Source organism: Mrakia frigida (assembly GCF_051309035.1).
Source record: "Mrakia frigida strain ATCC 22029 unplaced genomic scaffold BDY24scaffold_14, whole genome shotgun sequence".
In the NCBI taxonomy this organism is placed as follows: domain Eukaryota; kingdom Fungi; phylum Basidiomycota; class Tremellomycetes; order Cystofilobasidiales; family Mrakiaceae; genus Mrakia; species Mrakia frigida.
This window is the reverse complement of record NW_027481267.1, coordinates 185,002-211,707: the sequence shown is the minus strand read 5'-3', so window position 1 is coordinate 211,707 and position 26,706 is coordinate 185,002. Positions and strand designations below refer to the sequence as shown.

Here is a 26,706-nt window from a genome sequence, read left to right as displayed (position 1 = left end):
AGGGAGAGAGCGGAGGAAGAGGTGGGTAGGTGTGGGAGAAGTCATGATATCGATCGAAAGTCAAGATGTAGAGAGCAGGTAAATAAGGTACAAGGCTTTAGCAGAGCAGAACTACTGGACAAAGTGAAGTGGAGCGAAAGGTGAGAGAGCAAGCAAGCAAGGGAGAGAGAGGGACGACGCGGTGTGTGAGTCGCACTCAAGGTGGAGACAGAGAGGGAGGAGAGCGAGGTTCTAGTTGACGCTCGCTCCTCGTCGGATCGGGAAGTCTGTTTTGGTTGAGGAAGGAAGAGAAGTAGAAAAAGATGGGACGTCAGCAAGCGAGAGAGAGAGAGAGAGAGAGCGAGAGAGACGACAAGGGACGAGACGTCGAAAGATGAACAGTTTCAGCCTTCGCTGTACTCACCAACTCGCAAGTTCTCACACAACATATCGTCGTCCTCAGCCGTGAACGCTCGGATCTGAACGTTGTACTTGCCTGCAAACCCCAAAGAGCATCAGCCTCCGAGGTCCACTCGTTCTTCAAACCCGTCCTCCCTCCCTCCCTCTCCCTCTTCTTCTCTTCTTCAGACAACTCACCAGGAGGGATCTCCTTGGGCAGCTCGACCGTCTCTGTGATCGTCAAGGGTCCAGGAAGGACGGGGCATTGGACGGTAGCGTTGTTCTCCGAGGCGAGCTCGCAGAGGTCGAACCTGGAAGGGAGGAGGAAGGTGAGCTCGAACGACTCGAGAGGAGAAGAAGAGAGATGGGACCAACCTCCTCTGAATGAGCTTGATAAGACCGAACTTGACGAGGACGTCGGCGTAGGAGCCGTCCTGTTGGGGAAGCGAAGGAGGAAGGGGTTTAGAGAGAAGAACGAGGGAGGAGCCTGAGATCGGAGGATTCGGACGAACGGTGATAGGCGAGACAACCACACCCTTGACTGTGACGGTGAGGTTCTGGCCTGGGATAGGAGGGTCAGGGGAGATGTCGATGGATTCGAGAATCCTACAGAAACCCATTTCAGAAGAAGGAGAAGGGTCAGATGCTGGCGAGCTCGACGAGGTCTCACCTCCTCCCCTTCCTTCTCAATTCGAAGACTCACACAGCGTCCCCTTCTTCTCCTACAAGAACTCAAACCCAACCGAAGCCCAGATCAGCACACGCTCAACAACGAAGGCATGTAAGATCATCCTCGGACTCACCACAATCCTCTGAAGACCATGATCCTCCAGGACTGAAGAGAGATGACGCTGAAGAGCTCAAAGTCGTTTGAGCACCGCCAGAAGACCGTTTCTCAGCTTGAGGCAGAGCGGAAGCTAGGAGAGGAGAGACGAGAAGGAGGAAGAGGGTAGGGGAGGGGAAGAGCATGGCTTGGGAAGTGGGGAAGAAGGAGGGAAGGGGGAGAGGAGGAGAGACCGGTTTTGGAACCGACGATGACCCGTTCGGCGAGGAAGGGAAAAACTGTCCGTTCCAAGATATAACTAACTAGGGTAAAAGTGCGGTAAACCTCCCACTACGTCGAAACCAAAGCCTTATCCATTTCTCTGAGGAATATGATCTGTTTCCTTGAGTTTCAACTTTCTGCTTTCTCCTCTCTCGTTGAAATTCGTCTTCGACCCATACAAATCAAGCTACTACTGGGTACCTCCTTCGCTCGTCCGCCTTCATGATCGCCGCCCCTTCGCCAACGCCTTCAACCTATCATAAGGAAAGGAGTTGAAGAAGAGCTTCGCAAGATTTGCCGTCAGCATCATCCTCGATCCTACGCTCATCCTCGACTCCTGCTCAAGGTTCTGAGCCTCGCTCGAATCGATCTTCTTTGCTGAGTCGGGGTGCTGTGAGCGACGATCTTGATGACTGGGGAGTTGAGATCTCGAGGTGTGCGGTCGAAAGCTGGCTTCCGAAAGTCGACGAGACGCATCGCGTCCTTCAACCGATCCTGCTCCTGCTGCGAGCTTGTGAGGCATTCTCGTCTCGAGGAAGTCGTAGTCCTCCTGAGTGCTGTCTCCTGAGCGAGCTCGAAAAAGGACTTCCTAGAATCGAAGGGACTCCTCGTCGACTCCGGCCTGGCCTTGGACGACGGTGAGCTTGAGGGAGGTTCGAAGGGACTTGTAGGCGAGAGCTCCCTCTCGAGCCAGGTCGGAAGTTTGGATTGAGTTGGCCAGTATCATCGTGGTATCGCTGACGGGAGGGAGCTGACCGTAGTCTCCGATGAACATGGCGTTGACTCCTCCGAAAGGAAGGTGGGAGGTTGCTGGTTTCGCCTGACGAAGACGACGATCGACCGCTCCTCCAGTCCGAAGACCAATCATCAACTTCTCGTCGGCGATGAGGAACCAGATCGGCTCCCATTTCTGCTGAAGGCTAATGAGGGCTGCTCCGCCGAGAGGCTTGAACGACGCGTCGCGGAGAGGAACTGGGAGGGAAGCGAGTCCGTGAATCGTCTCGCCGGCGATGAGATTTGCTGCTTCTGCTGGGACGAAGCGTAATCCTTCGCTGGGAGGATGGTGGAAGAGATGGGAGCTTGTAGATGGGCGGGAGGGAGGATGGCGGGAGGTTTGGTGGTGAGGAAGGAGGGAGGTCGAAGGGGAGTTGAAGAGCGAGAGCGGCCGATGCTGCTGGATGGCTGTTTCGAGATGGATTCGAGGAGTTGTTCCAGAGGGTACTTCGTCCAGTAGATGATCGTTCTCCTCGATCCATATCGCCAGCGAAAACATCCACCTGAGGCAAGGAGGAGCGAAAGAGGAAGAGAGGAGGTCAGCTTTGATGATGAGCTCGGTCTTTCCTTCCTTCCTTCCTTCCCTTCCTTTTGTGCTTCGTCCGTTCCGCAAAGCGCAAGAGACTGACTCACGAAGGCAGACGGTCGAACCTCCCTCTGGATCTCGTCCGAATCCCGTCGAGGACGATTGGCAGCTCGATTGGAGGTCGAAGGAGTCTGACGTTCGGAGTGGGAGCGAGCGAGTTGAGTTCGTCGAGGAGTTCCGGGAGGTGTCGAAGGCATGAGCGAGAAGATAGAAGCGAGCAGGAGGGAGAGGGCTAGCAGGGAGACGAAACTCCGAGCAAGAGGTAGAAGAGGTCGCATGGGGAGATGAGCGTGAGGAGGAAAGGAGGAAGGGTTGAAAAGCGAGCTCGTCGAAAGGGCAGGCCGACGACGCTTCTCTCTGCTCCCGTCTTTCAAAGTCACTCCTAGGGCCCCAAAAAATTCACCAAGTCGCTGCTATATTCACGGGCCAGCCCGTGGACCCGCCCCTGCGGGGAGCTTCTCCTGCGGAGGGCAAGATACAAAGGGGAGGAGGCAAGCTCCCTCGAGCACAGCCACAATGTTTTCGAGTGTCGACCTTCGGAAAGCAGTTTCCTTGATCGCGGTCTGACCTACGACACAACCTTTGGTTTCAAACATCGAAATCTCATTGATCTACACGAAGGTTCGAACTGAGCTTGAGGGAGAAGACCACCTTCGAGCAGAAAGTTAAACTCGCGCGTCGTCAAGCTCCTTCGTGGGCTGAACGACGCGCCCGTCGAAATCGTTCTCTCTCCAGGTGGCGGGCGCTTAAGAGGGAAAGGAGGGACAAAATGGGTGTGTTTGGGGTGGTTCTAGGTTGTTGGTCTCTGAGTGAGGGTGGGTGAGGGTGTGAGACGATTTCCGAACGAAGTTAATCAACGACGCGTCGAAACTCCTCTCGCCTCTTTTCTTCTTTTTTAGACGCTCTCAAACGATCGAGCGCCTCACACTAGAATCATATATACTCCCGTGACTTCTCGAAAGCAGCCTTTACACCTCCTTCCTCACCGCCCATCCCACGCCATCCTCACAATCAGAGTCAAACCTCTTCCGCTCTCGCACATCTTCAACCCTTCAATCTCCTCCTCCAACTTCTTAGCCTAGTACTCCGCTTCCGTCTGCGAGTGTCTGCTGGCGAGGTGGAAGTAAGGCGAGGACCGAGGGACGAGTCCTTGTCGGAAGAGTTCGCCAACCCCATCGATTTCAGACTGCTTCTGTCGTCGCGTCGAAAACAAGACGTCAGAGATCAAGTTCGACCTGCCTTTGGCCTGTGGAAAGTTAGGGGACGTACCGATACCTCAGGCACAGGAATCACTATCCCAAAAATTTCTTCGATGGCTCTCGTGGGCGGAGCGGTCGTCAAGGGCACCCAGGCTTGAACTCGAAGCTCAGCTCGAGGTTCCCTTCTTCCCTCTTCTCTCAAAAGCTCCCAACGCCCACGACCTTCTGTCCAGACCTTCAGAGCTTGAGAGTTCAAGCACAAGGCACGTAGCTTCTTCTTGGAACCCGAGCAGAGCCATAGGAATGCCTCGAAGCTGACACAGTCTCGCTTCGACTTCGCCAGCATCCGACCTTCATCGACCTCCGTCCCGTCTCGAGCTCAACACTCCTCTTTGGACATGGCTTCTTCGACCTGCTGCGTCTACACCTTCGTCGATAGTGATCTCATACCAGAGAGAGTCATCGGAGTTGTCTACGAGACTCGAGCTGTAAGTACAAGCGATGTAAAGCTCACCTTCGACTCTCCTTCCTTCCTCCCTTCTCTCGTCGAGCTGAACCTCTTTCCACCTCCGCTCCCTCCTTCAACCGCCCCCACACACACATTGCGTACCTCCTTAACAGCAAGCTATCAGCTTTCTCAAGAGCGAAGAAGGTCTCGCTGGAGTAGCCGACCTCGACGATTCCTCGTTCCTCTTCACCATCGACAGCGCTCGAATCGCCGACATCCCTGTCGTCTGGTCCAACGCCATGAGCTTCTACAGCGCCAGAGTTGGATCGTTGCCGCTGCAGATAGAGGTTGGGATCAGGGGCGGAGAGAACGATCGCCCTACGAAGAGGAAGAGGGAGTTTGATTCGACGGCGGAGGAGGAGAGTGGAAGGCAGCTCGGACGAAACGCGAGTGCCAGTGGGTGCTCGAGTTCGAGTCGGATGCCTCAGTCTAGGCCTAGTGCGAAGGCTGAAGAACGTGAGTGTGGGAACTATTGCGCTGATGTTGATGAAGGAGGACAACTGCTGACCTCATTTTTACGAGCAGAAGCGCCAGAGATCCCTCGTCCGTCCCCTCCTCCCTCCCTCGTCCTCTCCCTCGTCCTCCTACTAAACTAAGCTTGCTTCTTTGATCTTCAGCAGCACCACCATCTCAACCTTCCGTCTCTCCTCCTCCTCCTCAAGAAGCACCTGTCTCCCCGCCTTCCCAACCTTCAGCTCCTCTCGTCCCAGCATCACCGGAGGGTGGTCCTTCCTCTTCCGTTTCACGCGACGCGACTCCTAGGAGAAGGAAGTTCAACATCGGGATCAAACGGTGAGTTTTTTTCTCTTCGTCCTGTTTCTAGAGTATGGTCCGCTCGTTTGATACTGACGGTCCTTCCTCTGCTCTCTTTTTTCCTCTCTCAACGCAGGCCCGAAGACGAGGAACCAACCTTCTTCAGCGTCAAACTCAAGACTCCCATGTCCAAGGTCTTTCAAGCTTACGCCGATAAGGTCGAAGCGGAGGTGGATACTCTGTCGTTCGAGTTTGAGAACGAGGAAGAAGAGAGGTGGGAGGTGAGCGAGATGGAGACGGTGGAATCTGTTGGGATGAAGGACGGGTCGGTGTTGGAGGTGACGCATAAGGGCTAGGGGGAGGATTAATCGGTACCTACTTGAGTGGATCTCGGTCAGTCTATGTCCCTCTCTCTTCGCTTCCCTTGACGATTCTCGGAGGACTTGATTCGAGATCGGGATCCGACAGTGCTGACCTTCGTTCGCCGTTCTTGTTCTCTTCTTTCGTCGACGCAGATCTTTCGATGATCTCCTCCCTCTCGTATGCAACCTCCTCGGACGAGTTGACGGCCTCCTGAATCGATAATGGAAGGGTGGGGCGGACGGGCGTGAGAGTTGGAGGACGCGTCGTCTTGGGTTTCGAGGACTGCCTCGTCGCATCGCGGCAGATTAGGAGCGAACGATATATATCTCGACGATCCATGTACTTGTTTTTGTTCATGTTAGAGAGACGATCTCCGAGAGGTTCCGAACAGGCTAAACCTGAGGCAGGACCAAACCGCGAAGAAAGTGAAGCGGCCCAAGCGACGACGCTTTGATCTATGGCTCAATCGGGGATGAAACCAGGAGTCAAAGCAATTTTCTGTTCGAACCTTGACTGCAAAGGTTCGTGAACCCGAGATGCTGATGAAGAGGATGGCCTGGAATCTGCGAGACTAGCCAAGTCGTCGCGTCGTCTTCTCCTTGCCTTTAGGCTTTGCTCGCAATCCAAACCAAGCGTTTCTCGGGAGGTTTCTTTCGTTTGGTTTCCTTTTGATCTCGCATGCGATCTCTTGATTAAAAAAACCAGTGACCGGAGGTATAACTTATCGCGAGGTCAGGCTGCCGAACTACTTGGAAAACGAAAACAAACAGCTTTCAGCCTGACAGGCAGGCAGGGATCCGATCGGTACTGTATCCCAGGAGTTCATCGAGTTCTTGGGATGAATGGGAAACAGAGAGGTTCAGATCGAGGTCGAATCAGACCTCTGCAGGAACTCGGAACCGTCGAGGAGGGAGGAAAGTCGGAGGGGGCAGGGAGAGGATCGCGTCGGGCGAGATCGTCTCTACGTTTCTTCTTTCCATCTTCGGGACGAGGATCGTCCTGTTTCTCCTTCGATGTGCGGGCTGCATCGTTTTGTTTTCTGAACCGGGATCACTCCTTAGGTCAGGAAGTGCCAGAGTCGAGCAAATCGACGCGTCTTCGATTCGTCTTCTTTCTCGCTTTGCTTTCCCTCTTCCTCTTTCCTCCAAAGAAAGAAAACAAGAACTCGAAACGAATGTGTGTTCTTCTTAATATCGACGAAAACCAGCTCGACAATATCTTCAAACCATCCCACTACCTGCTCCCTCCTTCTTCGTCCCTCCCGCACCAGGCAATCCGTCGAACCAGCTCCCCTTCTTCTTCGGTTCCTGCTGACCAGGTTGAAGCGGGGCATGACTCCCATCCGGACGAGGAGGAAGGTGAGGAGGAGGAGGTGGAGCTTGGTTTTGCTGCTGCTGAGGGTAGGGGTGAGAGGAAGAGGAAGCTGCTGGAGGGTGTTGAGGTTGGTATTGCTGAGGTCGGTAGTTGGGATCGATGTAGGGAGTTTGTTGGCCTCGAAGACTGGGGAAAGATAGAGAAGAGAGAGAGGGAGAGGGAGAAAGAATCAGAGGACGAAGGAGGAGGCGAGGTGAGGGGAGGGGAGGCCAGGGAAGGGAGGAGACGAGACGAGACGAGACGAAGAATGTGGGACGACTCGAAGGTGAACTCACGCGAGGAACTCTTCGAGCAGGTGAGCATTTCGACTGTTGGCCTTCCAGATACCCAAGATGATGTCTCCTAGAAAGGGAATGGCACCGAATCCAGCTGAGACGGTGTTGTTGAGGATCTGATGAGAGAGGGACTTCGGTCAGGTTTGAGAGGTCTGAGAGGCAAGAAGAAAAGAAGATCGCGACGAACCATCTGATGGACCAGCCAGTCTGGAAGCTCGGCTTGTTTCGCCTTCTTGACGACGAGGTTGTGGTTGACTGTGGGTTGGTAGCGATCAAAGAAAACATGAGCTCGACGCGTCCCGACTTCCTCTTCTCGCCTTCGATCCCTTTTTTCTTTCCAGTACTCAAGACAACCGAGAAAGCGAGCACTAGACAGAGCGGAAGCGAACTCACGAAGGATATCGATGATATCTCCCAAGAGAGGGATCAGACCGATAAAAAATGTCCATCCAACCCTGAACCCGCACAGGCTGACTCCCTTGTCGAGGTAGTGAGCTCTCTTCTTGACCTTCTGGAGAATCTTCGTGTCTCTCGGAGTGAGTCCAGCTGGAGAGAGTAACGGCGAACAGAGGGAGCGAGGCGAGAGGGAAGGAGGAAGAGGAGCAGGAGCAGGAGGAGGGGAAGGGAGCAACGGGCTGTGTCAGTTGAAGGAGGTTCTCCAACGATGAAAAGGACCGAGAGCGAAAAAGGTTTGAACCAACGAGGTAGTTGACGCTGTAGAGCAGAAGAGCGGAGGAGCAGAGTGAGCTACCAGAGGACGAGAAGGACACGGGCGAACGAAGAAGAGGGAGGAGAGGGAAGGGAAGGTCGTCATGATCTGAGCTCACCCTGACTCGTTTCTTCTTTCCTCTGAAAGATAGAGAAGGAAGGAAGTCAGCTTGACGGTTCCTTCTGGATATGAGGCAAGAGGGCGTACCTAGCATCTACAGTCTCTTCGTACAGAGGGTCGATCGGCTCGAAGGCAGCCAAATGCGACTCGAACACACCCTGGGCGGAGGGAAGGAAGAGAAAGGGTGAGCTTCTCCTTCTTCAGTCCTTGGTTCGTCTCGAACGCTCACCTTGGTGATCTTTCCTCCAACCTTCTTAGCAATGAAGGCAGCCATGGTAATGATCTCTTGATCTTATCTCTTGGTAGGGTTTTGGAAGGGGAGAGGGCTTGGGAGGGGAAGGAAGAGAAGGTGAAAGTCGGAGGGAGGACGAGGACCGACATTTTCGAACTGTTTGCTTTTCCCCTCAACCCTGACCACTGGGAAAGGTTTTTCGACGATTTAGTTCCTCGATTCGAGCCTTGGAATGATTTCTTGCTCCTTCTGATCTCAAGCAGATGAATTTTTGGAGATCAAAGGGGAGTGAAGCTCATCCGACGAAGCTCACCATCTCGCCTCCTTCCTTTCCTCTCGTCGTTTCTCTCATGGTCCTCAAGTCCAGCTTCGGGCGTTGCGCCTTTTCTTTCCACCGAGGGTCAAGACTTCTTGGTAACCGTTCATCGTCTGCTGATTTTTCCCTGGCTGTAACGCCTTCAGCCCTCCCTTTCTTCGGCTTGCGTTCCGACTTTTTTGACCCCCAACTACTTCAGCCTCTCCTCCCCCCTCCCCCCTTCCAAAGATGACCGCAGGTCCTATCAAAACGATGCAAGCTGTCGTCTACGGAGGAACAGGAATCATTACCGTCGAGGAGAGACCCATCCCTGTCGTAGAGAAGGACGGAGACGTGATCGTTCGGTGAGCTTCAACCCTTGCTTCCCTCTCCCTCCCGTCCTGGTGTTTCTCCCTCTACAAACGCCTCCTAGCTGCAGATGAGGAGTTCGAAAACTCCCCAATGATGCTTCTTTCTTTGGGTTCTGCTCTGAGAATCTCCTTTCTGAAGAAGGAGCGATGAGAAGAGCTGCGAGAACCGAAGCTGACCTCTCCCTCTCGCTTTCGTTCTCGCAGTGTCCTAGCGACAGCTCTATGTGGCTCAGATCTCCATCTCTACCGAGGAGCAGAGGAAGCCACTCCAGGATTCATCATGGTGAGTGATTCACCTCTCTCCTCTCTCTTCCTCCCCATCTCAACGGCGTCTTGCTCCCAGCTCCGTCGCACTCTTCCCCTCGCCCCCTCTCGACTTCACCGCAGATGCTGACCCTTAGTTGTTCTTTGCTCTGTTCTCACAGGGACATGAATGGACAGGGATCGTCACCGACGCCCATCCCTCCGTCGTCAACTTCAAAATCGGAGATCGAGTCGTCTCTCCCTTCACAACAAACTGTGGAAGCTGTTTCTTCTGTGATAAGAAGCTGAGCTCGAGATGTGTCAAGAGTCAGCTCTTCGGGAGCCCTGGTCTCGACGGAGGGCAGGCTGGGTATGTGAGATGCCCTTTGGGAGGTGAGTTCGGTCTCTCGATCGCGACGCGTCTCAACTTTGAACTCGACTGATCCGGATCGCTTTTGTCTTCAGACTCGACTCTCATTCTCGCTCCTCCAGACTTGCCTGAGGAGCTCTTGGTGACGATGGGAGACATTATGCCGACCGTTCGTCTTTTCATTCTCTCATGTGGGTAAGTTTCCAACGCTGACCTTGCTTCGTTTTCGCTTCGACAGGGTCATCACGCATCGATGAACGCGTTGACCGCTTTCCCAACAGCTGAGGATCGAGCTTCAGCTATCGTCGTCGTCATCGGATGTGGTCCCGTAGGAATCTGTGCGATCACGAGCAGTGCGGAATGGGTTTCGAAGGGCAATCTCTTCGCCATCGACGGGTCAGTTCCCTCTTCTTCCTCCCTCTACGAAGCGACGAATCTCACCAATCATTCCTGCATTTCTTCTTTGTCGTTGTAGCGTCCAAGAACGACTTGATCAAGCGGCTCGTCACGGTGCGATCCCAATCAACCTGAACAACGTCGGAGCTCAGAGCGCTCTCGAGATCATCAAGGGTCGAACAGAAGGTCGAGGAGCAGACGCTATCCTGGAGATTGTCGGGTAAGCCTCTGCTTTCATACTCCTGTGCGACGAGAGCTACTTTGCGTCGCGTTCAAGATTCGTTCACTGACCTCTTCCCTCTTCCCTCGACGCGTCAACAGTAACAAATCCGCCTACGATCTCGCCCTATCTCTCATCCGTCCTTTCGGTTTCATTTCTTCCGTCGGTCAGTACTTGCATCTGTTATCATCTGATCGTTCTCGTCCCTCTTCCTGATTCCTTCCCGTCTTTCTCCCTCTTTTGTCGCGTCGCAGGCGTCCACTCCGCTCCCTCCCTCATCTCCGGCCCTCAAGCCTACGATCTCAACCTTCGCTGCTCGTTCGGTCGCTGCCCCGTCCGGTCAACCTTCCCTGAGGCTCTCGAGGTTCTTCGTCGCAACAAGGAGCTCTTCCTCGCTCAAGAAGGAGCAGAGCCAGGAAGCGGGTTCGTTTCTCACTGGATGGACCTGAAGGATGCTGCTGAGGCGTACAGGTTGTTTGAGAACAGGGAGGTTAGGAAGGTGGTGTTCAGACCTGCTCACTGAAGGGAAGAAGCGGTCTGCTTCGGTGAAGGGAGGAAGAGGGAGGAGGCGTTCGAGAGGAGAAGCGTTCGACTTCGCTCATTTTTTTATCGTTGTATCAACCTTGTTGCGTCGACCTTACAAGGAGAACTATCTATACTGTACCTTGGTGCTCTGGTGAGAAAGACGATCCGCTTCGGCGGCGGGAACTGAGTGAGCGAGAACGAAGAAAGAACAAATCGATCGGAGCTCGTCGAGTGTTTGCTTACTACTTGGTTTGAATCTCTCCGCCCCCTACCCTCTTGCCGCCCTACAGGTTGAATTACGTCTCAGTGCGCCGTCGGCAAGCTGCACGAAGTAGTGAAGCTTCGAGTTCCCTCTGTGCTGCTGAACTCCGGCTCTGGCTCGGGGAACGGTAAGAAGAGACGCGTCTCGAGAGTCAGACGGAGGAGAACTGCAGATGCCCTTTCTTCCTCTCTTGGCTCTTTCCCTTGACGGGAAGGTTGGGCGTGGAAAAGGTCTCAGCCACACAGTCGGATGTAGCGTCTCAAGCAGTTTTTCTGTCAAGCGAAGAGTCGGGAAGCTCAGATCCGTCTGAGGCGCCTTTCCCTCAACCAACGCGTCGAATTCGCTTTCGCCTCGCTCTTCGCGTCTCAGCTCGCGCCTTCGCCAGTAGTAAGTATTTCCGCTTCTGCAGTTCTTCGTCCTTCAGATCAAAGGGAAACGCCAATGGATGCAGATTTTTTCGGTCAAGTTCCACTCCGACGTCCGAGATTCTTTCTGTTCTTCTGTGGAGAGAGAGATTCGATTCGAGCTAAGTAGTAGTAGGAAGAACAGCCAAACTGTTTGTAAAGGAGCGAGAGAGAGAGCTGCATGTTTGCCCTCGTAGATAGCCGCAGTCGTCTTACCGAGAAGTCGCTCAGAGGCCGAAAGGCTAGCATGGGAAAAGGACGGAAGCGACGCGCGTCGTCTCTCATACACAGCACCCCGACTCAGGCGGCTGGGCGACGTCTGAGAAGGTTCGTCTGAGAGTGGCGGAGACGCTCCGTCTCCAGCCGTCTGACGACTTCAAAAAGACAGACGCTACTTCTGCCGCCTGAGATCCGCCGTCTGAGAGGTCGTCGGAGAGCGTCAAGAGTCGTCAACGAGTGTCTACGACGGGATATCAAACGACAGCGGTCTTTGCTAGCTTTGCAATTTTTAGTAATGGTTCGCTCGTCGTTTGGGTAGAAACCTTTTCTTGTCCTCGCTTTTCCTCCCTGCTGCTTCCTCTCGCTGGAAAATCTAGTAGTAGACATCACATCCTTCTATGTACTAGCTAACTACGCCCCTCCCAGCACCTTCTACCAACAAATGTCCCTCGGAACAACCTAAAGAAAGGAAAGAAGAAAGAAAACAAGACGGTCAGCCTCGAAGCGAAGGAGAAGAGTCGAGCGATGAGAAGGTACGTACGGTGAGAGCGAGAGAGCAGAATGGAACCGGCGAAGACAAGATCCAGCGAGGCAGTAGAGAAGTCGGAGAGCACCAGAAGCAGATGTCGAAGAGAGTGGAGAACGCATCAGAGAGCAGGCGAAGACAGAGAGGTCGACTGAAGAGAGGTTGTTGACTGAAGAGAGAGGTTGTTGACCAAAGAAAGTGGAGACCGAGCACCGAGAAGACGCAGAAGCCAGCAGAGTAGAGACCGGTGAGAACACAAGGATGTTGCCAGAGAGAGAACGCGTCAGACGAGGAGCGAGTTTGGTTAGCTGGAGGGTGAAGGCAGATGAGAAGATCGAGAGGAAGGGAGGTTGAAGGAAGGAGGAGAGACGAGGCGTACCAGCTTTTCTCCCATGCCCTCTTCCATCCAAAACGAGAGAGAGCAAAGTCAGTGAAGTTTCTGAAGTGTCCCGAGCGGAAATCTATGCTTTTCAGCGAGCGATGACCTTCTTCCTCACTCGGACGCCAGCGAACGACAACACTCCTTCCTCCCCCTCCCTTCCTCTTCCTCCCTTCGCCCTTCTCCTTCCTCCCAAACCCATCCATCCAAACCTGAGGAGAAACCCAGGACATACCATGAGACGATTCACTCTTCCTCTTAAAGCCACCTTACAAGTCTTTCCCTGTTTGTGACGGCGAGCGATCTTGAGAGGGGAACGAGGAGGAAGGAGTCGACGATGTGATGGATTCCTGAAGCTCTTGCGCTGAGAAGTACGTTTCTGTAAGAAATCCAAAGAGGAGTTCTGGTCAGTCCTTGTCTCGAGCAGAGTTGAGGATGGTGCAAGGAGAGAAGAGGGAAGGAGGGAGGGAAGGAGGAGGGCGGAGGGGAGAGAAGAAGGGAGGGAGGGGACTCGAAGGAAGGAGGACGTACCCATCTCCAATTCGCACAGGGTTGAGGACCTGGGTATAGAGAGGAGTCACCAGGGGTAGAGAAGCGGAAAAGGGGCGATTTGGGAGTCCAAGCTGAGGAGGGGGATGGGGGTTGAGGAGGAAGAGAGCAGGCTTCAAATCGAACGAAGTGCTGGCGAGAGAGGGTTTCGTTCCGAAGGACCCCCACCCTCCGAGGCAAGTTTTTTCTAGTTTTTTTTAATGCAGTCAGATTCAATATAGCCCCAAGCGACATCCAGCAAGAAAATCATCACCTGGAATCAGAGCGAAACGTGATTACTCTGACCTTCAGCGCGCCAAACCGTGCGCCAGCCAAAATCGGTCGGAGAAGGCTTGTATTTTTCTATCTCACTCCAAACCCGTAATCGGACCTTCTTGAAATTCACCTCCTCTCTCTCGCGTCTTTTTCGAGCCTGAAAAAACTTCTGGAGGAGCTCAGACGATCATGCGAAAGTCGCTCCTTAGACGTCTCAAGACAGCGACAGCGGAGGAACGCGCCCCGACGTGTTTCCAATCCTGACGCCTGCAGACGACCTCTTTCTCTCTCTGACGGAAGCTCAGACGCCAAAAGGAAACTCATCGTCTGGGGGAGTCAGGCTGACGCCTAGCGACGCCAGGAGGTGGGCGCTGTGTACTCTCCGCTTTCCCTCTACTTACGGATGTCGTCCGGTTGCTGTTCGTTCGGAGAGGATCATGTGAGAGAGGAGGGATCCAGCGGAGAGTTATAACCCTTATTAGGAGCCTTTTCAGTTCATTTAAGTTCGGGGGGGCCAGGAAGCTGGAATCGTGGGTATCCAAGCCACATGAAAGCGATAGCCGGAGAGGATCAGAAAGGAAAGAAACCCTCTGCCGAGGAAGGATGCGCTCAGTAGTAGTGAGACGCTACGCCTAGCAAACAGACGTTCAGGATCAAACAGAACAGTCAACTCGAGTTTGGAAGACCCTTTAGAGGATAGAAGCTATCCGATCCTCCCTCAACTTACACCACCTTCAGCCCTCCAGAGCAAGCTGGTTCGACTCTCCTCTCCTCTCCCGCCCCTTTGCCTCCCTTTTCTCTTCCTCCGCCAATGTCCAAACCAACTCGGATTCGCAACAAGAAAGAGCTCACGCTCACGGCTCCTCCTCGGTCGACGAGGACTCTTCGCGGCACTCCGTCAGCAGCTGCCTCGACGGTGCTCTCGCCACTCTTCTCGCCAGACGAGGATCCGTTTGAAGCTCAGGTGAGTAACCCTTTACTCTCTTTGTTCTCGCGACCCCTGTATAGTTTGGAGAAAGGAAGTCAAGAGGGGCGGTTCGTTTGAGGGGGAAACATGAGAGCTGAACGACGGCCTCTCTTGCTCTCCCTCCTCCCTCTTCTCTTCTCCTCTCCTCTCGCTTCGCCCTCTCCTCCTCCTCTCTCTCATCTAGATCGCTTCTTCTTCTTCAACTGGACGACTCTCTCTCCCATCCACCTCCTCTACTCGCTCTCGCTCTCCTCCTCTGCTCTGCTCTCCTCGCTCCTTCGAACTATCGTCCACGCTAGGCTCTCCCTTCCGCTTCGACTCGTCCTCCTCGGAGATCTTCAACCAACAGCAGCAGCAGTTCCCTCTTCTCTCTCCAGTCACCTTCGACGTAGAGATGGAAAATCCGCCAACTCCGACCAGGATGCACGAGTGGAGAGGAGCAGAAGGTTTCGAGCAGTCGTCGTCGAGGGGTGGAGGAGGAGGAGGAGGAGAGGGATGGACGCCTCGGCAAAACGTCTCGGGTGTTGGGACGATGGGTACGAGGAAGGTCGGAGGTTCTTGGGTTATGGCTTCAGGCTCGTACACCGAAGGAGCTCGTCCTGGAGAGCAGCCGGAGGGGAGAAGTCAGCGAGAGAGATACTCGAACCTCTCCCGCTCGTCCGATCCGTCAACATCGACTTCAGCACCCTCCTCCTCCCGTCCCTCGAGCTTCTCGCCTTACCCAAACCATCAACAAGGTTTCCCTTCCACCTCTTCCTCAACACCCGCCCGACCTTTCGCTCCTCCTCGATCCATCTCCTCCTCCTCCTCCTCCGCTGCTGCTGGATGGACGAGCCACCCCTCCTCGTCGTCCTACACCTCTCCCCTTCACCATTCGGTCCCCTCCCACGGCCATGCTTCCTCCTTCCCTTCCCAAAATATCGGAGGCACCATCTCCTCAAGCTCCGACTACTACTCTCCTCCTCAGTACCCTCCTCACGACCCTTACGGATCCAACTCGCCTTACCCCGTCTCCTACAACTCTCTTCCTCTCGCCTACCCTGAGGATCAACCTCACCACCTTCACACCTCCCCTCCTCCTCCTCGTTCGCACTCCTACGCGTCGCGACCAGCGATGCCTTCGCGTTCGAAAACGACCGACAACTTCAGACCCAAGTCGTCGTCGTCGTCCATCACCTCCTCCTCGACCAACACCCTTCGCAAGAAGAAATCCTCTTCAGCCCTCGCTTCCTCCTACACCCACGCAGCCGTCTTCTCTCCACCAATCAGTCATCCCTCCCTTCCCTCGTCGTCGAAATCGACTTCACACCCTCTTCCTCCTCCTCCGTCCTCCTCTTCTTCATCCAACACGACCGCCCCGACCTCCTCCTCCTCTCGAAACCCCGCTCCAGGTTCGGATTCCGCACCGAAAAAATCCCACGGTCCTCTGCGATCTCCCGGTCACACTCCTCGACCTCCCAACTCGTGGATCCTCTACCGTTCGGACACGATCAAGAAGATCAAGGACGCCAAAACGAGAGGAGAGGAATTCCCCGTTCCCGCTGCGATCTGGAACAACGATCCGTCCGTTCCTCCTGGTCCGGAGGGGACGACGTTGGATCTTCCTCACCAGGGAGACGTGAGCAAGATGATCAGTCTGCTGTGGAAGAACGAGAGCAAGGAGGTCAGGTTGAGGTACGACAAGTTGAGTGCGGTCAGGAAAGCAGAGGTTCGTTTCTGTCGTTCTCGTTCTCGTTCTCCCCATCTCCTCTTTCGAACGACCTCGACTGACGCGTTTTCCTCCTCCTACTTCTCCTTCACAGCACGCTCGTCTCTACCCCAACTACAAGTACCAGCCTCAGAGGAAGAACCCAATCACCATCGCGTCCATCGTCCCTGGATCGCTCTCTCCCAAGAAGAAGCTCTCCCCTCCTCTCCCCTCCTCCTCCTCCTCCGACTTCATCACTCCAACCATCGACTCCACGTCCACCTTCCCTTCCTCCTCTACGTCCACCCTTCGAAAATCGACGACGAACAAGAAGAAGGTCCTCCCCAAGGAGCCAAAGAGTCGAAACTCACCTTACGCTCGAACGTCGTCGTCGAACGACAAGTCGCCTACGAGTCACCTCCAGCCTTGGGCGATCCCTCTTCCCGCGAACGCACTGGAAGGAGTCGAGTCGTCCGAGGAGCAGTTCGCGGTGGTGCAGAGGCAGATCGCTGCTGAGTTGGCGTTCAGAGCGTCGGGAGGAGAGGAGGAGGGAGGAGGGTTTGAAGGAGAAGGAGGGAAAGTCGATCCTGCTGTTGCCGACGAGTTCTCGGTTCCTGAGAGGGAGGAAGGGGAAGAAGTATATGGATCGGAGGTCAGTACAGCTTTTCTCGTCTCTGTCGTCTTCGAGGAGGGTTTGAGTTTGAGTTTCAACGTGCGTGTCGGGCAAAGACGCGTCGCTCGATTGTTGACTGACCTGACCTTCCTTGGCTCGCTCTTCTGTTCTCGCTCCCTTCCTTTCCTCCCTCACAACAGACTACTCCCACCTCGAGCACTCCTCAACACATCCTCTCGAACGTCTACTCCAACCGAACCTTCGACGAATCCTACGTCCCTCCCGCCTCAGGCTTCCTCCCCTCCCAACTCGCCGCCGCCTCCTCCTACGATTTCGTTCAACCCCAACCTACCACCTACGATCTCTCCAACTTCGAACCCATCGAACCCTCGTCCAACTACATCACCTACAGCGAATACCCTCCCACCGCAGGCGAATCCTCCGGAACCTCCTCCTCGTCGTCGTTCTCGAACCACAACAACCTTCAAGCTCCCCTCTTCACTCCCTCCTCGGACGTCAACTCGCCTCTCAGCCAGTCCGAGGAACCTCAAGATCCGAACCACTACGCTGCGATGTGGTGCCTCCTCGAGGACGATCCTCCCAACGGCGACGATCCACTTCCCGGAGGTGGGGACGCGTCCTGGGCCGATGGGACTTGGGACGTGATTGGAGAAGGAGGGATGGCTGTTCCGATGGGTTACACGTTCCCGGATGGTTTTGGATCGATGGAGGGTTCGATGGAGCAGCCTGGGTTGGAAGGGGAGGGAGGAGATCCGGAGGGACTGGGGTTGGGATTGAACGGCGAGCGAGAACGAGAACTAGGAGCGGGAGGAGGAGGGATGATGATGATGATGGATGGGACGGGAGGAGGAGCTGGGGAGATGGTGATGCTGGGAGAAGGAGGTCAACCTGGGTCGATGACGGTCGCGGAGTTGGTGAGGGCTCAGTGGCAGCAGGATCGAGCGAGGTATCACCAAGCGGCGGAGGGAGAGGAGGAGCGTCGATTGAACGAGCGGATCGAGGAGGAGTTTGAGCAGCAGCTGGTTGGGGAACAGGGGGGAGAACAAGGAGGAGAGGAGGTCAGATACGAAGGAGAGGAGGAGGACGACGACGGCCAGTGGACGTCGGAACCGGACTTTTCGTCGCACTCAAACTTCGTCCCTCCAACCATCCACACCCATCCAAACTACCTCGTCGCTCGAGAAGCTCGAGCTTCCACTTCCTCTCAACCCTACAGCAACGAATCACTTTCCTCCTCCTCCTCTCCCAACAAGACGTCGAAACCCAGGAAAGGTCGACGACCTGGCGCCGTTTCGGTTCCGTCTCAAGAGGCCTACCCCGAGCACCACCTCCCAGCCCTCGCTCCTCCTCTCCCTCTCGACGCTCAACCTGGCTACCTCAAGCTCAAGGTCCAGTCTCAGTCTCAGTCCCAGTCCCAAAGATCTTGTCGACCTCCAACGTCGTGGAACTACAGCTCGTCAGGTCCGTCGGAACCTCCTCGGTGGGCTTCTCCCAATCCCAATCCCAATCCTCCTCGACAGCAGTCCTACGCTCCTGCTCCTCCTCCTCCTCCACCACCACCACCTCAGCAGCAGCAGCAGCAGCAGCAGCAACAAGGATGGAGTCCTTCCTGGCAACTCTCTCCTCCCTCTCCTCCTCGTTCGTCGTCGTCGTCCTCGTCGGCGAGGAACCGAACCTCCCCTCAACCCTCGCACTACTCTCCCCAACCTCAAGCGTACTCAAGACCTCTCCAAGAAGCTCAAGTTTACTCACCCGAGTACCACCAGCAGCAGTCTCAGTACTACGCTCCTCCTCCTCAGCCCGCCTACCACCACCACCACCAGCAGCAGTCGTATCAACAACAACACGGCTCTCACTCTTCCTCTTCCTCTCCCGATCCTTCTCCTCCTGAACAACAACAACAACAACAACAACAACAACCCTACTACCACCACTACGCTCCACCACCTCCTCCTCCGAACTACATCATCCCCACGACCTCCTCCACGACCCGAACCGAGATCTTCAGCCCTCCGTTCGTTCCCCTCCGCTCCACCCCCTCGGGCTCGTTCAGAATCAACTCGCCTTCCCGTCCCCGTCCTCCTCCTGAGATCCACCTGTCGGACGCTCTTCAACACGGAGCGGACGGAACCGACGGAGAGGGAGAGGAGGGAGAAGGGGAGAAGGTAGCGGTCGTCGATATGGGACTGGGAGCGTTGACGTTTGAGAACCCGTTGGAGGTCGGGACGAACGGGAGTGGGTTTGGGGGGAAGGCGATGGGGATGGAGGAGAAGGAGAGAGGAGCGGGTGGGGGAGCGGGAGGGCAAGGGACGAGGAGGACGAGGAGGGTCGTAGGGGGGAGGTTTGAAAGAGGGTCGGGTTGAGTTGAGGGGAGAGGTCGGAGGAGGAGAGAGTCGTTTGGTTTTTGGTTTTGGTTTCGTTTCAGTTTGTATTTCTTTTTTTTCTTTTTCTTTTGGGTTTCAGGGTTTGTCGTTTTCTCAATTCTTATTCTGGGTTTCGTTTTCTCTGGTTTCTTTTTCACCTTCTTTCTATCTGCTCGCTTCGTAAAAAATTGTATCTAAGATTACTATAGCAATCGATCTCGGTTTTCTCGTTTCCCACCCTCCCCTCCCTCACCGGTCTTTGTTCTTCACGGGTTTCGCTCTCTCTTTCTCTCATATCTTTGCTCGGATCTGCTCTCGTTTTAGGCTGGGTTCGTTTTTTTCAATCTTGTGGTTTTCTCGATCTCATTGGGTTTGATTTTTTTGGGGGGAGTTGAGAGAGAGAGACGGACGCGTCGGTTCTCGTCGACGTCGTTCAAACGTTCTTCTCAATCAAGGAACGAGAAAAGCGAGATGAACGAAGGCTTGTTTCCTTAAGGAAGAGTGCGACTTTCACTGACTGTGTGAGTGTGTGTGTGCAGTAGTCTAGCAGGGAGAGAGGGGAAGGCTAAGTTCAGATCGTCCTCGAGTCGACGTGTGGTGTGTGCCTCGTTCGTTCTCCACTGAGAAAGGTCGAGAGTCCAACCTCTCACCTAAGAAGACGAGGACTGGATGTTGAAGTAGTAGAGTACAACATATCTATTCCTTTCCCTGATAACACTAACAACAAAAAAAAACCCGACCGAACTGTCAACGACGTTCGTTGGTTTCGTCTCTCTCCTTCTCCTAATCCTTCCTCCTCCCAACCTCAACCTCAACCTCTCCAATTAATGAAAGCGTTCACCCCATCCCCACTTCCCTCACACCAATTTCTCCCTCACCCCCCCAGCAGCAGCAGCAGCCTCCACGACTCTCTCCCCTCCCTCTGATCTCCCTCCTCCTCCTCCGAACCCCCACCCTTTCCTCCTGCTCCCGTCGTCCTCCTCCTTCGCGAACCCACCCAGCAAGCCATCCATCCTGACTCTCTTCTCCCTCATGCCCAACTTGGTCATGATGGCGGATTCCTCGGCGGCTCGAACGGCGTGGATCTTGTCCATCCCGTTGGCGAGAGCGGCCGTCGCGGCAGCGTTGGCTTTTTCACGAGCCAGTTTGAGAGAGGTTAGTTGGTCGACGGCACCTTGACGGCTTGTAGGGGGGTGCTGCGCGGGGTGGTGGTGGTGGTGGTGGGAGGGAAGGAAAGAGGAGGAGCGAAGAGGGGAAGGAGCGAGAAGAAGGTCAGCTTGAGCTCACGTCCTCCTCCTCCTTCTTGACTCCTGGGCTTGATCGAAAAGCGATAGAGCAGCGACGACTAGATCGAATCTAGAGCCCTCTCCAATTCTCTACAAGATCCCGAGATCGAGCTGCTACTCTCGAGAGAGAGCCTCTTCTTCTTTGGGACCGACGACGACGACGAAGCTCAACCCCTCCTTCCCCTTCCCCTTCCCCTTCCATGAACTCACGTTGAGAGAGGATTCGACGGGCCAGACGACATCTCGGTACTGCAAAATAGAGGTTAAACCGAGTCAGCCTTCCAAAGTTCTCTCCTTCTTCTTCTTAGAGCGGAGGAGGAGAGGAGAGGAAAGAGGGAAACGAACGGGAGCGACGTTCCTATCGTACCACTGAGGATCACTAAAGTAGGCCATCACTCCAATCGGACTACCAAACACCCATGTCTGTCAGCCCACTCCCCATTACCCAAACGAACGAAGAAAAAAGAGAGACGAACAAGAAGAGATACACGGCGAATTTGAACATTTCCACTGGAAGGAAGGGGATTCGTTTCGATTCGGAAGGGAAGGGGTCAGTCCAGCTTCCCTCGATCCGTTTCAACAACAGCAAGAGCGAGAGGGGAAACCAACTGTTTGCGGAACCACCTCCAGCCATGATTGGGGATATAGATTCGAGAGGAAAGAAAGGGGTGGGAGGGGAGGGAAGGGAGGGTGAAGGGTGAAGGGAAGGAAGGAAGGAGAGAGAGAGCGAGCTCGGTTTCGAATCGAATCGGGCGCGGAAGTCGGAGGGAGGGCCTGCCGTTTTTGTTTTGTTTTGGAAGGTGAGAGGATGTTGTTTTTGTTGCAGAGAGGATGTTGGTGACGTTCCTGGGATTAAGAAAGAGAGGAAGAGTGCTTGTCTGTTGGAGTTTTTGCGAGGGTTTTTGAGACGCGTCGTTCAGCCTCTAGACAAGATAGCGCGGGTTTGTTCTCGTTTCTCGGTGTCTAGATAGGGCTCGACAGCGAGGGATGATGCTTGAAAAGTAGGAGATAAGAGCATGGATAGTTCTACAGTAGATATGGCTACGCTGAAGCCAAAGAACTACCAAAACCGAGCGACGTCCCCTCGACGTGCTCCCTCCCTCCTCACGCGAACCTCACTCCTCCTCCTCCTCCTCCTCCTCCTCCGAATCTCACCTGCGAAACGAAAGGGAAGAAACCCTGTCAGCTCCATGAACTTTTACAGACACGACCAGCCTCTTCGAAACAAAACAAGGACTGACCTTCGACTCCTCAGGCTCCTCGTCGTCCACCTCCATCTCAACCTCAACCTCACGAACCCCTCGTCGAGCCAGCAACGACACTTCCAGTTCTATCCTCTCTCCTGCTCCCTCAGCTCCCTCGGGAAGAGCTTCGATGAATCGGGGATGCTTTTTCACAAGACCGACGCCCAAAAAGTCCAGGGACGAGTCAGCGGACCTGCCTCTCTCAGATTCTTCAGGGATATGTACCTGAGAAAGATTGATGAAGACTAATACTCACCTGAAGCAAATCCCTCATCTTCGGATCCCTCAGAAGCGTCTTGGTCTGAGCCAACCCTGAGGTCTTCCCTCCCTTGCTCTTGCTGCCGTCGTTGAGTTTCGAGGAGGAGGAGGTAGAGCGAAGGAGGTTGTACTGCTGTTCCTCGTTGGTTCCTCGAGCGATGAGAGTGTAGGCGATGACTTGTTTGGTTTGACCTTGGCGGTGAGCTCGCTGTGAGAGAAGGACGGAAAGTGGGAGGGTCAGAGAGAGAGAGAGGGAGAGAGATGGTTGGAAAGTGAAGGTGATGACGGACCTTGAGAGCTTGCATTTCGATGTCTCGCGACCAGCAGGGTTCGGTGAACTGCGAAGAAAGAGAGAGAGAGAGAGAGAGAGGGAAGAATCAGCGATCAACGAAAGAGGAGAGAGACGCGTCAAGAGAGTCAGAGAGCGTGGGACGAACGATGATTCGAGAGGCCTCGGGAAGGTCGAGCCCTCGAGCTCCGTACTTGAGTTCCATGAGCAGGACTTGAACGACGGTTTCCTCTTTGAATCGAGTCACTGGAAAGGGAGGAAATGGAGTCAGCGACGGCGGGGGCGGCCTCTTCGGAGTCGAAAGAAACGAGAGGATCGAGGCGAACTCACGAAGACTGTCCCTCTTCTTTCGATCCGTCACAGCGGAAGAAACGTAGACACAGGTGACGCCGATAGCGTCGAGAGCTTCGAGGACTGTGAGAGCGGCCAGTAAGGACACGGGAGAGTCAGCGAGGAACAGGAAAGAAGAAGGTCGATGTTGAAACTCACTTCGACTAAGCGCGACAACGTCGTTCGAGAAGCAGATGAACTTGTCCAAAGAATGAGCGAGGACCTACAAAAAAGAGAAGGTTCAGTCCGCATCGAATGGACGAAGAGAAAAAGGAGGAGATAGACTCACCTCCGAAAGGACGAAATTCAACTTCGTCGACTGACTGGTCTCGAGCACCAACTCGGGTCTCTCTTCCCTCCCTCTCTTCCCAAACTCAACCCTCATCTTCTCCACCTCCGAAGGAAGGCAGTACCTCGTTCCTCCCACCTCGAACCCGATCCCTTCGCCCTCCATCTCAGGCACTCCTTTCAAAGGAAACGGCAACGAAACACCGCACCTCCCTCCCTGCAAGGCCAACCACCTCTCATCCCCCAAAGCTTCCTCCAACTTCTCCATCGCAAGCTTCAACAACCCCATATCTTCCTCCGAAAAGTTCTCCTCCTTCACATCGCAAGGTCTTCCTCGAACCAAGTCCTTCTGCGCGTTGGCGAGCGCGTCGACCGCCAGAGCGACGACGGAAACAGCGGCTGTTTCTTCCTTAGGTTTCGTTTTGAGCTTCGATGGCGAGGAAGGATCGAGATCGATGGGAGAGGGGGCGTCGGGAGCGGTGGTGTGCCAGAAGCAGCTGTAAGAGATGTTCAGGAGGACGTCGGCGAGATGTTTGGATTGGGAGGGATGGAAGAGCCAGTCGGGTCCTGTTCGTTGAGAGGCGACGGAGTTGAGGATGACGATGGCTTGGAGTGTGTTGTAGGTTAGACGACCTGCTGGTTCGAGCTCGAGGATTCGGACGGAGTGGGCGAGGGGAGGGAGGGACTGTGAAGGGGAAACGGAGAGAGGGATTAAGGCGACGAGGGATCGAGATCAGCTTTGTGATCGAAGAAGAGAGATAGAAATGAATGCTACTGACCTTGAGGTCTTCCTCACTAACGAAAAACGAAAGAAGCAAGGGCGTGAGCGTCAGTTCCAATCGATGGAATCGAAATCAAGGACGCGTCGAATTGCCTCCTCCTTTCTCCTCGTTCGAACTCACCGATGTCGAACCATGAACGCCTGCATCAACCCATCCAGTCTCCCCACAGCTCCCATTTCTGGCTCCAAACCGCTCCCTATCCTCAACGGAGCCACGACCTCCTCCTTCCAGCCTTTGTCGTTCAACGCTCCGAACCTCAAGAAACTCGAGACGATCAAGCCCAGCCTCTTCACGTCCTCCTCGAGATGGGGCGGCCAAGCGAACGGAGAGGGACTGAGGGAGAAAGAGGATAAAGAGGACTTCTTTCGAAGGAGAGCCTTCCTCTTCTTGGGTGAAACGAGGGAGAGATCGTCGATGATGGTGGACGGGGTCGTTGAGGAGAGCGAAGAGGAGGGTGTAGAGATGGGCGTGGAAGGGAAATTGGAGTTGATAATGGAAGGAGGAGACGCCGAGGTTGAAGGAGTAGGGTAAGGGTTGGGAACGGGGTTGGCTCGGGAGACGAGGTTGGGCGTTGGGGTTCCAGAGACGACCCAGATCCGTTCGACGCTGAGAGCTCGAGCGAGTCCGACGAGCATGGTCCATCGACCTGAGGCGACTCTGAAACGATACCATGCGCAATGAATGGAACGAAGGTCAGTCGAGCCTTGTTTGCGACCTCACGTATAAAAAAAAGGCTGAGAACGACTCACTGTCCCTCGTCGACCACCAGACGCTTCCAGTGAAGACCCAGCAAAGGACTAGGACCATGAGGTTTCGCACATCGGCAGAGAACCTTGCTTCCTCCGTCAGGAATCGTCTGCGGAGAAGGACGTCGTCAAGCCATCAACCTTGAAGCAGCGGCGGAGGAGGTTCGTTTGAACTCACGCATCGACAGGTTCGAGGAACGAAGCTAGCGTTCGAATCAGGATCCTTGAAGGCGTCTTCGGCACCGAATCTCGAGTGAGACATCAAGACGAGCTGGGGGAGAAAGGTGGAGGAGGTCAGCGAGGTCTGGAAGAGGGGTCGACGCGTCGAGGAAAGAGCAGAGGGAGAAACTGACATCGTAGTCACAGGCAAGCGTTTCGCTATCCGGAAGCTGATCTCCAGCTCGAACGACGAGCTTTCGAAGAGCGTTGGGTTCGAGGTCTGATGATCCGAGCACCGCAGGGGAGGAGGAGGTTAGCTGAGGCGAAGATGAGGAAAATACGATGGAAAGACGACGAACGTTGATTGATCATCGCCTCCCACTGCTGCAGAAGATCTGGGAGATCGATAAAGGTAAAGTCAGCAACATTCAGCCACGGTGAAGAGATCAATATCAACGCTCACGATCTGGAACCGTCACCAGCGTCGCCCAACCCAACCAAACCTTCCTCTTCTTCCTCCCGTTCCTGCCTCTCCCGCCTCCCTCACTCCCACTCCCTACTCCTTCCTCTTCCAACGGAGCGACCCTACTTCCTCTCCTGCCTCTCACGGCTCCCAACCCGAATCCAAGCCCGTTCTGCTCCTTCTCAACCTCAGCACTCACTTCAACTCCTGTCCCACCTCCTTCGATAAAGTACCAAGAAGCTCGTTTCTCGTTCTCTAATTCCTTCCTCCTCAAGATCGACCACACGCCTCCCTCTTCTCGATCAAGCTTGTCAATCTCGAGAGGATGACGAGCACAGAGAGGGTGGGTTCGAAGGACGTGGTGGCAGAGATCGCAGAGGGATTGAACGGGGTGAGATGAGGAAGAAGTCGAGGTTTGTGGTGGGAGGGAAAGAGGTGGGGAGGGGAGGTGGGAGAGAGTTGAGAGGATCAAGGAGAGAGTTTGGAGGGTTTTGCCTTTATGTTCGAGCGATAGAGATGAAGCGAAGAGGTCAGTTCGATGAGAAACTCTCGAAGAGGCATCGATGCGGACGCGACTGGAATTGGACGCGAAAGAACGGAACGAACCAGCTCCCATTTCCTCGCATAATATCCCTCCTCTAGGAGCTTCGAAAGATGGTGGATCTCGAGTGATGGATCCTGTGGAAGGAGAGAGGTAGTAGAGTTTGTTGAAGACGTCCAGGAGAGGGAGGTAGGAAGGGGAGACGATTTGAGCTGGTGCGAGTTCTTGAATGAGGAGTTGCTGGACGGTTCGCTGTAGCATTCGACCGAGAGGATGATCAGTGAAGGTTCGACTTGGGGTACGTCGAGTGATGAACGCACGATTTGGTAATCGTGCAGCTTCGTTTCCTTCGCCAGACCTTCAGGACCTTCCCAGCTCGGCGAGAGGACTTGGTCGAGGAAGGCGAGGGCGAGAGGGGAAGTTCGAAGGTTTTCGATCGAGGGAGTTGGGGAAGGGAGAGAAGAGTAGATTTCCGAGAGCGAACGAGTGTCCTGCGAAGAGAAAACATTGAAAAAAGAATGAGTTTCGAGAGCAAGGACGCGTCGCGACTTCGATGAAAGGCAGGGATTCGAGCGCTCACCGAGGTCATGGTCACATCCAAAACAGGCGTTCCACCCTCCTTCACTGGTACGGCTCCTTCCCAAGACGAGGATTCTCGGTTGAGCTCCCTGAGAAGTTGAAGCAGCATCTCTGCTCTCTTCTTCACATCCTTCTTCGAGAGAGCCTTCTTCTTCCCGTTCGTCCTTCCTTCTGGGATGAGGTAGACGCGGACGACGTTCGGTTCTTGGCAGGGAGAGTGTGGTGATCGAGTGAAGTGAACGAGGCCAAACGCTTGGAGTTGTTGAAGGAGGGAGAGGAGTGAGGTTGCGGAGGAGGAGGAGTCGAGGGAGGGGAGGGGAGGAAGAGGTGGTGAGGAGCGAAGAACCAACGTTCCTGTCGGGATGGCGTTGGAAGAGATAGGAGAGGTGTGATCGGGAATCATTAGGGTGTCCTGTTTCGATAAGAAAGCGATGATAGAGGTGGTCAGGAGGGAGATGGAAACAGAGGAAACGAGCTCGAGCTCACCAAGTTGATGTCCCCCTCCCTTGCCTCCTTCAACTCCACTCTCCTCGTCAACCACTCAGTTGTGGAGCCTCTAGAACCGTTACCGAGTCCCTCTAACGACCCTCCCTCCGAGATTGTGAACGAAGAAGAAGGAGCGTCCATGAGTCTGGCTCGTTTCGTCGGAGAAGGACCAGGAGAGCTTGTCGACGGCTCCTTCTCTCGAGCTTCATGGGAGGAAAGGTGCTGTAGGGAAGGAGAGAGGGTCGAATCTGAAGTTCCCATTTCTCCTTTTGGC

General features: G+C 54.6%; 10 protein-coding genes across 10 annotated transcripts; 4 read left to right on the top strand and 6 right to left on the bottom strand.

Annotated features, from left to right (window-relative positions):
• Positions 1–26: 26 nt before the first annotated feature.
• Positions 27–1,571, bottom strand: BDY24DRAFT_388056 (ML domain-containing protein). Its single transcript, XM_076640302.1, has 7 exons — positions 1,182–1,571; positions 1,082–1,100; positions 891–984; positions 754–812; positions 577–689; positions 404–475; positions 27–266 (listed from the first exon to the last, which is right to left on the bottom strand). Exons 1-7 carry the CDS (start codon positions 1,345–1,347, stop codon positions 232–234), a joined length of 558 nt encoding a protein of 185 aa, XP_076496923.1. The 5' UTR covers positions 1,348–1,571; the 3' UTR covers positions 27–231.
• Positions 1,572–1,622: 51 nt separating this feature from the next.
• On the bottom strand, positions 1,623–3,066 carry BDY24DRAFT_388054 (uncharacterized protein). Its single transcript, XM_076640301.1, has 2 exons — positions 2,831–3,066; positions 1,623–2,700 (listed from the first exon to the last, which is right to left on the bottom strand). Exon 2 carries the CDS (start codon positions 2,694–2,696, stop codon positions 2,013–2,015), a length of 684 nt encoding a protein of 227 aa, XP_076496922.1. The 5' UTR covers positions 2,697–2,700; positions 2,831–3,066; the 3' UTR covers positions 1,623–2,012.
• A 1,117-nt stretch (positions 3,067–4,183) lies between these two features.
• BDY24DRAFT_388053 (sumo domain-containing protein) lies at positions 4,184–5,962 on the top strand. Its single transcript, XM_076640300.1, has 6 exons — positions 4,184–4,245; positions 4,326–4,470; positions 4,604–4,946; positions 5,016–5,033; positions 5,108–5,282; positions 5,380–5,962. The coding sequence occupies exons 2-6, from the start codon at positions 4,381–4,383 to the stop codon at positions 5,597–5,599; spliced, it is 846 nt and encodes a 281-aa protein (XP_076496921.1). The 5' UTR covers positions 4,184–4,245; positions 4,326–4,380; the 3' UTR covers positions 5,600–5,962.
• Positions 5,963–6,770: 808 nt separating this feature from the next.
• BDY24DRAFT_388048 (DUF4112 domain-containing protein) lies at positions 6,771–8,500 on the bottom strand. The gene is made up of 8 exons (XM_076640299.1): positions 8,314–8,500; positions 8,172–8,242; positions 8,083–8,104; positions 7,957–7,969; positions 7,649–7,801; positions 7,443–7,510; positions 7,256–7,371; positions 6,771–7,106 (listed from the first exon to the last, which is right to left on the bottom strand). The coding sequence occupies exons 1-8, from the start codon at positions 8,356–8,358 to the stop codon at positions 6,827–6,829; spliced, it is 768 nt and encodes a 255-aa protein (XP_076496920.1). The 5' UTR covers positions 8,359–8,500; the 3' UTR covers positions 6,771–6,826.
• Positions 8,501–8,728: 228 nt separating this feature from the next.
• Positions 8,729–10,915, top strand: BDY24DRAFT_388046 (chaperonin 10-like protein). The gene is made up of 8 exons (XM_076640298.1): positions 8,729–8,976; positions 9,187–9,265; positions 9,408–9,618; positions 9,691–9,764; positions 9,834–9,991; positions 10,071–10,211; positions 10,313–10,377; positions 10,466–10,915. Exons 1-8 carry the CDS (start codon positions 8,861–8,863, stop codon positions 10,732–10,734), a joined length of 1,113 nt encoding a protein of 370 aa, XP_076496919.1. The 5' UTR covers positions 8,729–8,860; the 3' UTR covers positions 10,735–10,915.
• Positions 10,916–12,000: 1,085 nt separating this feature from the next.
• BDY24DRAFT_388043 (uncharacterized protein) lies at positions 12,001–13,164 on the bottom strand. The gene is made up of 2 exons (XM_076640297.1): positions 12,163–13,164; positions 12,001–12,080 (listed from the first exon to the last, which is right to left on the bottom strand). Exons 1-2 carry the CDS (start codon positions 12,757–12,759, stop codon positions 12,054–12,056), a joined length of 624 nt encoding a protein of 207 aa, XP_076496918.1. The 5' UTR covers positions 12,760–13,164; the 3' UTR covers positions 12,001–12,053.
• Positions 13,165–14,019: 855 nt separating this feature from the next.
• Positions 14,020–15,773, top strand: BDY24DRAFT_50770 (uncharacterized protein). Its single transcript, XM_076644957.1, has 2 exons — positions 14,020–15,348; positions 15,629–15,773. The coding sequence occupies exon 1, from the start codon at positions 14,385–14,387 to the stop codon at positions 15,339–15,341; it is 957 nt and encodes a 318-aa protein (XP_076496917.1). The 5' UTR covers positions 14,020–14,384; the 3' UTR covers positions 15,342–15,348; positions 15,629–15,773.
• BDY24DRAFT_331342 (HMG-box domain-containing protein) lies at positions 15,745–16,144 on the top strand (the record flags this gene model as incomplete). Its single annotated transcript, XM_076637126.1, has 3 exons — positions 15,745–15,831; positions 15,910–16,005; positions 16,100–16,144. Coding segments are annotated over 3 exons (228 nt in total), but the record flags the coding sequence as incomplete, so codon positions are not given.
• A 3,515-nt stretch (positions 16,145–19,659) lies between these two features.
• BDY24DRAFT_388023 (uncharacterized protein) lies at positions 19,660–21,013 on the bottom strand. The gene is made up of 5 exons (XM_076640296.1): positions 20,877–21,013; positions 20,744–20,777; positions 20,613–20,673; positions 20,478–20,516; positions 19,660–20,177 (listed from the first exon to the last, which is right to left on the bottom strand). Exons 1-5 carry the CDS (start codon positions 20,899–20,901, stop codon positions 19,839–19,841), a joined length of 498 nt encoding a protein of 165 aa, XP_076496915.1. The 5' UTR covers positions 20,902–21,013; the 3' UTR covers positions 19,660–19,838.
• Positions 21,014–21,371: 358 nt separating this feature from the next.
• BDY24DRAFT_414882 (DEAD/DEAH box helicase) lies at positions 21,372–26,573 on the bottom strand (the record flags this gene model as incomplete). Its single annotated transcript, XM_076643376.1, has 19 exons — positions 21,372–21,422; positions 21,509–21,655; positions 21,768–21,977; positions 22,060–22,107; positions 22,207–22,304; positions 22,389–22,472; positions 22,548–22,611; positions 22,678–23,361; positions 23,456–23,471; positions 23,579–24,115; positions 24,208–24,314; positions 24,383–24,475; positions 24,558–24,643; positions 24,723–24,758; positions 24,827–25,321; positions 25,433–25,619; positions 25,688–25,858; positions 25,948–26,358; positions 26,433–26,573. The coding sequence occupies 19 exons, from the start codon at positions 26,571–26,573 to the stop codon at positions 21,372–21,374; spliced, it is 3,666 nt and encodes a 1,221-aa protein (XP_076496914.1).
• Between the last annotated feature and the right edge of the window lie 133 nt (positions 26,574–26,706).

Coding starts and splice junctions, on each gene's coding strand:
- BDY24DRAFT_388056 (XM_076640302.1), bottom strand. CDS start 1,347: ATGCTCTTCCCCTCCCCTACCCTCTTCCTCCTTCTCGTCTCTCCTCTC. Junction 813..890: donor TGGTTGTCTCGCCTATCACC/GTTCGTCCGAAT, acceptor CTTCCCCAACAG/GACGGCTCCTACGCCGACGT. Junction 476..576: donor GCCCAAGGAGATCCCTCCTG/GTGAGTTGTCTG, acceptor TGGGGTTTGCAG/GCAAGTACAACGTTCAGATC.
- BDY24DRAFT_388054 (XM_076640301.1), bottom strand. CDS start 2,696: ATGTTTTCGCTGGCGATATGGATCGAGGAGAACGATCATCTACTGGAC.
- BDY24DRAFT_388053 (XM_076640300.1), top strand. CDS start 4,381: ATGGCTTCTTCGACCTGCTGCGTCTACACCTTCGTCGATAGTGATCTC. Junction 4,471..4,603: donor TTGTCTACGAGACTCGAGCT/GTAAGTACAAGC, acceptor CCTCCTTAACAG/CAAGCTATCAGCTTTCTCAA. Junction 5,283..5,379: donor TTCAACATCGGGATCAAACG/GTGAGTTTTTTT, acceptor CTCTCAACGCAG/GCCCGAAGACGAGGAACCAA.
- BDY24DRAFT_388048 (XM_076640299.1), bottom strand. CDS start 8,358: ATGGCTGCCTTCATTGCTAAGAAGGTTGGAGGAAAGATCACCAAG. Junction 7,511..7,648: donor AGATATCATCGATATCCTTC/GTGAGTTCGCTT, acceptor ACCAACCCACAG/TCAACCACAACCTCGTCGTC. Junction 7,107..7,255: donor CTGCTCGAAGAGTTCCTCGC/GTGAGTTCACCT, acceptor ATCTTTCCCCAG/TCTTCGAGGCCAACAAACTC.
- BDY24DRAFT_388046 (XM_076640298.1), top strand. CDS start 8,861: ATGACCGCAGGTCCTATCAAAACGATGCAAGCTGTCGTCTACGGAGGA. Junction 9,992..10,070: donor AATCTCTTCGCCATCGACGG/GTCAGTTCCCTC, acceptor TTGTCGTTGTAG/CGTCCAAGAACGACTTGATC. Junction 10,378..10,465: donor CGGTTTCATTTCTTCCGTCG/GTCAGTACTTGC, acceptor GTCGCGTCGCAG/GCGTCCACTCCGCTCCCTCC.
- BDY24DRAFT_388043 (XM_076640297.1), bottom strand. CDS start 12,759: ATGTCCTGGGTTTCTCCTCAGGTTTGGATGGATGGGTTTGGGAGGAAG. Junction 12,081..12,162: donor TCTGCTCTCTCGCTCTCACC/GTACGTACCTTC, acceptor TCCTTTCTTTAG/GTTGTTCCGAGGGACATTTG.
- BDY24DRAFT_50770 (XM_076644957.1), top strand. CDS start 14,385: ATGAGAGCTGAACGACGGCCTCTCTTGCTCTCCCTCCTCCCTCTTCTC.
- BDY24DRAFT_388023 (XM_076640296.1), bottom strand. CDS start 20,901: ATGGCTGGAGGTGGTTCCGCAAACA. Junction 20,674..20,743: donor TTCGCCGTGTATCTCTTCTT/GTTCGTCTCTCT, acceptor GGTGTTTGGTAG/TCCGATTGGAGTGATGGCCT. Junction 20,517..20,612: donor ACGATAGGAACGTCGCTCCC/GTTCGTTTCCCT, acceptor TCTATTTTGCAG/TACCGAGATGTCGTCTGGCC.